The sequence below is a fragment of the Brassica napus genome, chromosome C7, assembly GCF_020379485.1.
Source record: "Brassica napus cultivar Da-Ae chromosome C7, Da-Ae, whole genome shotgun sequence".
Taxonomy (NCBI): Eukaryota; Viridiplantae; Streptophyta; class Magnoliopsida; order Brassicales; family Brassicaceae; genus Brassica; species Brassica napus.
Genome location: NC_063450.1, coordinates 36394155 through 36402272, shown reverse-complemented (window position 1 = coordinate 36402272; position 8118 = coordinate 36394155). Strand labels below are relative to the sequence as shown.

Below are 8118 nucleotides of genomic sequence, written 5' to 3'. Positions count from 1 at the left end.
AAAAGTTCAAAACTTTTCTTCTTCAAAGTTGGACTCAAGTTAAAGGAGAGCTACAGAGAGAGAGAGAGAGAGAGAGAAACGTATCTGTCGAAAAATCTATAAAATTCGATTCATTTTTTTTTTACTTTTAAAAGCAACAAATCTCCCCAAAGAAAGAAAAACTATATACAAAAAAGAAAAGATAAGAAGAAAGAGGAAAGAAGAAGAACAAGAAGAGCTAGAAATGGAATACATTTTAATATGTTTTATAGTCACGAAGAAGAGCTTTAGGGTTTAATAATGCAATGTTCAATCCTTTCACAACTCATCACAGGTAACCGAAAATCAATTATTTTTCTGTTAGTTAAAAAAAATTGCAGCAACTCTCTGTCTTTCTCTTCCATGTGCGCCTCTCGAAAATTTCGGCTTTATTTTTATTTTTATTATGCTTCGTTGTTTTTGTGCTGTTGTGTTTTCTTTGTTTGGTCAAAGCTTTGTTTTTTTGTTTGTTTGGATTTAAGACAGTGAACATAGCTGTGAACTTGTTCCGAGAAGAAACATCAACTAAACATTTCACGCCTGTAAAGAACCTTATGATTAGTGTCTTGCTTAATCATTCCTCTGACAATTAATTAACCGAAACCCCCATTTCTTTAATTTATTTTAAACTAATGCTCACCTCTGTAGCAAACCTTCGGAAACTGAGCAAAGTTCCTTCTTTTGAGAGTAGTCCCATGCGTTGAGAAAAAGTTTCTTGAATTTGCCAAAAAAAAAACCTCTCTTTTTGGTTTATGCTTTGTTAATGTATTGATAAACACGCAAAACAATGTTTATGGTAAGCTCTAATCATACCACTAGGCATGCTTGTTATGTTGTTATATGAATGCGTAAGTCACACACACACTAACATTCCTCTGTCTCTCCATTGTTTTGTAGCTCAGATATGAACTGGGCACTCAACAACCCAAATCCTGAAGAAAAGGAGCCAAGAACAACAACCCAAAGCAGCGATTTTTATCATCTGGGCGCTAAAGATTCGCCACAAAAGTCCAGAAAAATCGATTTCTGGCGTTCTGGGTTGATGGGTTTCGCCAAGATGCAGCATTCAGTAGCGGTGAAGATGAACAACGGTAATAATAACGACCAAGTGGGTAACAAAAAGGGGTCGACTTTCATACAGGAACACAGAGCTTTATTACCAAAGGGCTTGATTCTGTGGACCATCATCGTTGGGTTTATAAGCAGAGGGATTTACCGGTGGATGGATGATACCAGCAAGGTCAGAAGAGAAGAGGTTTTGGTTAGTATGTGTGATCAGAGAGCGAGGATGTTGCAGGATCAGTTTAGTGTTAGTGTTAACCATGTCCATGCTTTGGCTATTCTCGTCTCAACGTTTCATTACCACAAGAATCCATCTGCAATCGATCAGGTCAGTGTCTGCCTTATTAAAGGTTAAAAGCTTTAGAGAAAAAGATCAAGATTTGTTCATATTTGATTTATAATTGAATAGTTGACTTTTCTTGAATTTTTTTTTATTACTAGTCTAGTTCTGTTTCTGAATTAAAGTTTCACATTCATTGTAAAAATGTTTTGCATCGAATAAATTTAACATTTCATTCCAAAAAATATAAAAAATTTGCAGGGGACATTTGCGGACTACACAGCAAGAACAGCGTTTGAGAGACCGTTGCTGAGCGGAGTGGCTTACGCAGAGAAAGTTGTGAATGCTGAGAGGGAGATGTTTGAGAGTCAGCACAATTGGGTTATAAAGACAATGGACACAGGAGAGCCTTCACCTGTTAGGGACGAGTATGCTCCCGTCATCTTCTCTCAAGACAGTGTCTCATACCTCGAGTCACTAGACATGATGTCAGGAGAGGTAATTATTGACAGATACTTCTTGTTTTTGGATATATCTTAGTTCTGAAAACTTTTGCTTACAGGAGGATAGAGAGAACATTTTGAGAGCTAGAGAGACAGGGAAAGCTGTCTTGACAAGCCCTTTTAGGCTACTGGCTTCTCACCATCTAGGAGTCGTGTTGACCTTCCCTGTGTACAAAGCCTCTCTTCCTAAAAACCCCACCGTCCAAGAGCGTATAGCAGCCACCGCAGGGTACCTCGGCGGCGCGTTTGACGTTGAGTCTCTCGTTGAGAATCTACTCGGTCAGCTCGCTGGCAACCAGGCGATAGTAGTGCACGTGTATGACATCACCAACGCGTCGGATCCGCTCGTCATGTACGGGAATCAAGACGAAGAAGGCGACACGTCTCTCTACCACGAGAGCAAGCTTGATTTCGGAGACCCTTTCAGGAAGCACAAGATGATCTGTAGGTACCTCCAGAAGGCGCCTATACCGTTGAATGTACTCACGACCGTGCCGTTGTTCTTTGCTATTGGTTTCTTGGTTGGTTACATACTCTATGGTGCAGCTGTGCATATTGTTGAAGTTGAAGATGATTTTCATGAGATGCAAGAGCTCAAAGTCCGAGCAGAAGCTGCTGACGTGGCTAAATCGCAGTTTTTGGCTACTGTCTCTCACGAGATCAGGACGCCGATGAATGGGATTCTCGGAATGCTTGCTATGCTTCTTGATACGGAGCTTAGCTCTACGCAGAGAGATTACGCTCAGACCGCGCAGGTTTGTGGGAAAGCTTTGATTGCGTTGATAAACGAGGTTCTTGACCGTGCCAAGATCGAAGCTGGCAAGCTGGAGTTGGAGTCTGTGCCTTTTGATATCCGTTCGATACTGGATGATGTTCTTTCTCTCTTCTCTGAGGAGTCAAGGAACAAAGGCATTGAGGTAAAAGAGTAGTGTATAAAGAAAAGTCCTTTTTTTTGTAGTTTGCTGCTACTTACTAACTTCTTGATTTTTTTGAATTTTTTGGCAGCTTGCGGTTTTCGTTTCAGACAAGGTACCTGAGATAGTCAAAGGAGATTCAGGGAGATTCAGACAGATCATCATAAACCTCGTCGGAAACTCTGTTAAAGTTAGTTCCTTTCCTCCTATGTTCTTGTCTAGGCTGCCGGTTCGGTTTTCGGTTTGTTCGGTTCAACACAAATATTAACGAATTAATCCAAAATAAAGTTCCGTTCGATATTCGGTTAGTTCGGTTTTGGAAATTTATACCGGAATTTTGATTTCGGTTATATTTTGGTTTAATTTTGTTAAAACTTAGAATAAGTTTGGTTAATTTCAGTTAGTTCGGTTTAAAATTTGGTTAGTATGGTTCGGATTTTTGGTATAGTCTGGTTGTAATTTTCTTAATTTTTTTTTAAGTAAACCAAAATAACCGACTGCCTAACCAAAAACCAAACTTTTTAAATAACCTACCAAATCGAACCGAACTCCTAACCAAAATTTTGGTTCGGTCTAATTTAAAATCCCTGCCCTATTGTTGTCCCCCCTGTGGAAGTAGATTGTTGTTTGAACAAGATGATGTCTTTTTTTTTTTGACACAGTTCACAGAGAAAGGACATATCTTTGTCAAAGTCCATCTCGCGGAACAATCAAAAGACGGAGCTGAATCCAAACCCGCATTGAACGGAGGAGTAGCCTCTGAAGACATAACCGCCGCTTCCAACCCGTCGAGTTACAACACACTGAGCGGTTACGAAGCTGCTGACGGTCGAAACAGCTGGGACTCATTCAAACACTTAGTCTCGTCGGAGGAGCTGTTGACATCATCAGAGTTCGACGCTTCCAGTAACGTCAGGCTTATGGTTTCTATCGAAGACACAGGCATTGGAATCCCTTTAACCGCGCAAGGACGTGTCTTCATGCCGTTTATGCAAGCGGATAGCTCCACTTCGAGAACTTACGGAGGTACTGGGATTGGTTTGAGTATAAGCAAGTGTCTCGTCGAGCTTATGCGCGGTCAGATAAGTTTCGTGAGCAGGCCTCGCGTTGGAAGCACGTTCTGGTTCACCGCTGTGTTTGAGAGGTGTGATAAATGTAGTCTGAAGAAGCCTACGGTTGAGAATTTGCCTTCTAGTTTTAGAGGGATGAGAGCTATTGTTGTTGATGCTAAGCCTGTTCGAGCTGCGGTGACTAGGTACCATATGAAAAGACTTGGGATCAGTGTTGATGTCATGACAAGTCTCAGAACCGCTGTTTCTACTGCGTCTGGAAGAAACGGTTCTCCTCTTCCTTCAGGGTTAGTAAAGATTCAATCTTTTATGTTTATATGTGTTGTTTCCATCTAAAGATTGAATCTTTTTTTTTGCAGAACAACGAAACTGGATATGATCTTGGTGGAGAAAGATTCATGGATATCAACCGAAGATATAGACGCGGAGATACGTCAGATGAACTCAAGAACCAACGGAAACGTGCATCGCAAGACACCGAAACTCGCTCTGTTCGCAACGAACATTACGAATTCAGAATTCGACAGAGCTAAATCAGCAGGGTTTGCGGATACGGTGATAATGAAGCCGTTGAGAGCAAGCATGATCGGCGCGTGTTTACAGCAAGTTCTCGAGCTGAGAAAGGCGAGACAGCAGCATCCTGAGGGATCATCACCAGCAACGCTCAAGAGTTTGCTTACAGGGAAGAAGATTCTGGTGGTTGATGATAATATGGTGAACAGAAGAGTAGCTGCAGGAGCTCTGAAGAAGTTTGGAGCAGAGGTGGTGTGTGCAGAGAGTGGTCAAGTTGCTTTGGGTTTGCTTCAGATTCCACACAGTTTCGATGCTTGCTTCATGGATATTCAAATGCCTCAGATGGACGGGTAAGCCTTTAAACTTGGCCTGCTGTTCGGTAGCTCGATTTTCGGTTAGTTCGGCTCAACATAAATCTTACCGAATTAAATCCAAAATAAAGTTTGGTTTTTGAAAATCGTACATAAGTTTTTGATTTGGGTTTATATTTTGATTAATTTTGTTAAAATTTCGGATGAGTTCGGTTGGTTCGGTTTGGGTTTTTGATATGGTTTGGTTATTTTTTTTTTAAAGAAAACCAAAGTAACCGATTGCCAAACCAAACCTTTTCAAACCTACAAAATCGAACCAAACTCTCAACTTTTTTGGTTCGGTTCAAAATCCCAGCCCTACTTAAACTCATTAGGTTTGGTCTTGTACTACTTGGTTTACGTTCTGGTTTTGTTCTCTCAGGTTTGAAGCGACTCGTCAGATAAGGATGATGGAGAAGGAAGCTAAAGAGAAGACGAAGCTGGAATGGCATTTACCGATTCTAGCCATGACAGCTGATGTGATCCACGCGACATACGAGGAGTGTCTGAAAAGTGGAATGGATGGTTATGTCTCTAAACCATTTGAAGAAGAGAATCTCTACAAGTCTGTTGCCAAATCATTCAAAGCTAACCCAATCTCTGATTCGTCATGTAGCCAAAGTTGAAGAAGAAGAAGAAGAAACATCGTGTCAGAAAAAGAAACATGCAACATGGTTGGTTCGTGTGTACATATAGGGCTCGGAGATTTTGAGACTTTGCTTTTGACCAGTAATAGTAATGTTTGTGAAACGACGGTTCAGGTGTTGATATTAATCCTTACCGGAGTTCGATTTGTACCCAATCCTTCTGTTTTTTATTTTATTTTAAGACATACTAATAAATATCGATTCATTCGATATAGTACAACAAACGTCTTTATTAGGTGGGAGACTTGGACGTGGTGCTCCCGCCAACTCACCCAGACAAAAGATCATCGATGGGGGACTGCATAATGTTGATAGAACTCTGCCATTAAATTAGCTTGAGGAGAAGAGTCATGTGATACTGATAGAACACTTGGACAGAGTTTGTATAACGACCCAACTGCCCATAGCTAATGGGCCATCCACACCCGCTCCCTCGGCCTGTGGACCCATCATGTTCCAGCGATCGGTCCGTTAAGTTTTTTCAAAGCCTGAAATCATTGTTTACTGACCCTGCAATCACCACCCGATCTTTTTCCATGCTTGGCATCACTTTCACGGTATTGCGAATCACTTCCCGATAGGTCATCTATCCTTTCACTACTCCAGTCTAAACACGCTTAACTCTGGAGTTTTAAACAGATGTGTGACGGAAAAGGTAAGTCAACTTTGGTGATATAGGTAGTCAAATTAGTTCTCTTAAGCCTTTCTACATATTATAACTTGGGATGTTACAATTCACCCCCTCTCAAAGAACGCAACGTCCTCGTTGCGCCCTACGACATGTCTCAAGACGCTTCTCAGGCCAGAACTGAGATAACTAACCAACTCTGATACCACTTATAACGCCCTGACCGCCCACCTATAGCTAATGGGCCATCCACACCTGCTCTCTCGGCCCGTGGACTCCATCCTGTTCCAGCGATCGGTCAGTTAATTTTTTCCAAAGCCTGAAATCATTGTTTACTGACCTTGCAATCACCACTCGATCTTTTTCCGTGTTTTAGTATCACTTGCACGGTTCGAATCATTTCCTGATAGGTCACCTATCCTTTCACTACTCCAGCCCAAACACGCTTAACTCTGAAGTTTTAAACGGATGTGTGACGGAAAAGGTAAGTTAACTTTGGTGATATAGGTAGTCAAATCAATTCTCCTTTCTACATATTACAACTTGGGATGTTACAATTCACCCCTCTCAAAGAACACAACGTCCTCGTTGCGCCCTACGACATGTCTCAAGACGCCTCTCAGGTCAGAACTGAGATAACTAACCAGCTCTGATACCACTTATAACGCCCCGACCGCCCACAAATAATGGGCCATCCACGCCCGCTTTCTCGGCCCATGGACCCCATCCTGTTTCAGCGATCGGTCTGTTAATTTTTTTCAAAGCCTGAAATCATTGTTTACTTACCCTACAATTACCACCCGACATTTTTCCGTGTTTTAGTCTCACTTGCACAGTATCGCGAATCACTTCGGAGATTTTGAGATTTTTGAGAGTTTGCTTTTGACCAGTAAGAGTAATGTTTGTGAAACGACGGTTCAGGTGTTGATATTAATCCTTACCGGAGTTCGCTATGTACCCAATCCTTCTGTTTTTTATTTTATTTTAAGACATACTAATAAATATCGATTCATTCGATATAGTACAACAAACGTCTTTATTAGGTGGGAGACTTAGACGTGGTACTCCCGCCAACTCACCCAGACAAAAGATCATCGATGGGGAACTGCATAATGTTGATAGAACTCCGCCATTAAATTAACTTGAGGAGAAGAGTCATGTGATACTGATAGAACACTTGGACAGAGTTTGTATAACGCCCATAGCTAATGGACCGGCCCGTGGACTCCATCCTGTTCCAGCGGTCCGTTAATTTTTTTCAAAACATGAAATCATTGTTTACTGACCCTGCAATCACCACCCGATCTTTCCCCGTGCTTTGGCATCACTTTCACGGTATCGCGAATCACTTTCAGAGCTTCGTAGCCGCTCAGTGTGTTGTAACTCGACGGTTTGGAAGCGGCGGTTATGTCTTCAGAGGCTACTCCTCTGTTCAATGCGGGTTTGGATTCAGCTCCGTCTTTTGATTGTTCCGCGAGATGGACTTTGACAAAGATATCGCGAATCACTTCCCGATAGATCACCCATCCTTTCACTACTCCATCCCAAGCACGCTTAACTCTAGAGTTCTAAACGGATATGTGACGGAAAATGATAGAACACTTGGACAGAGTTTGTATAACGCTCCAACCGCTCATAGCTAATGGGCCGGCCCGTGGACTCCATCCTGTTCCAGCGGTCCGGTAATTTTTTCCAAAGCATGAAATCATTGTTTACTGACCCTGCAATCACCACCCGATCTTTTTCCGTGCTTTGGCATCACTTGCACGGTATCGCGAATCACTTCCCGATAGGTCACCTATCCTTTAACTACTCCAGCCCAAACACACTTAACTCTGGAGTTTTAAACGGATGTGTGACGGAAAATGTAAGTCAACTTTGGTGATATATGTAGCCAAATCAATTCTCTTAAGCCTTTCTACATATTACAACTTGGGATGTTACAATCCACCTCTCTCAAAGAACGCAACGTTCTCGTTGCGCTCTACGACATGTCTCAAGACGCCTCTCAGGTCAGAACTGAGATAGCTAATCAGCTCTGATACCACTTATAACGCCCCGACCGCCCACAACTAATGGACCATCCACGCCCGTTCTCTCGGTCCATGGACCCCATCCCGTTCCAGCGATCGG

General features: G+C 42.1%; 1 protein-coding gene across 5 annotated transcripts; it reads left to right on the top strand.

Moving 5' to 3' along the window:
- On the top strand, nt 1-5567 carry LOC106411156 (histidine kinase 4-like). Of its 5 annotated transcripts, none has more exons than XM_048762255.1 (8): nt 1-313; nt 916-1408; nt 1622-1858; nt 1923-2780; nt 2869-2967; nt 3440-4134; nt 4207-4710; nt 5093-5567. In XM_048762255.1, the coding sequence occupies exons 1-8, from the start codon at nt 285-287 to the stop codon at nt 5334-5336; spliced, it is 3159 nt and encodes a 1052-aa protein (XP_048618212.1). In that variant the 5' UTR covers nt 1-284; the 3' UTR covers nt 5337-5567. The 5 variants fall into 5 exon arrangements, with proteins under 5 accessions (XP_048618212.1, XP_048618213.1, XP_048618216.1 ...); XM_048762256.1 differs by having other exon boundaries at nt 46-313; nt 921-1408; XM_048762259.1 differs by lacking the exon at nt 1-313 and adding an exon at nt 362-383 and having other exon boundaries at nt 921-1408.
- Nucleotides 5568-8118: the final 2551 nt, after the last annotated feature.

Coding starts and splice junctions, on each gene's coding strand:
- LOC106411156 (XM_048762255.1), top strand. CDS start 285: ATGTTCAATCCTTTCACAACTCATCACAG. Junction 2,968..3,439: donor TCGTCGGAAACTCTGTTAAA/GTTAGTTCCTTT, acceptor TTTTTGACACAG/TTCACAGAGAAAGGACATAT. Junction 4,135..4,206: donor GGTTCTCCTCTTCCTTCAGG/GTTAGTAAAGAT, acceptor TTTTTTTTGCAG/AACAACGAAACTGGATATGA.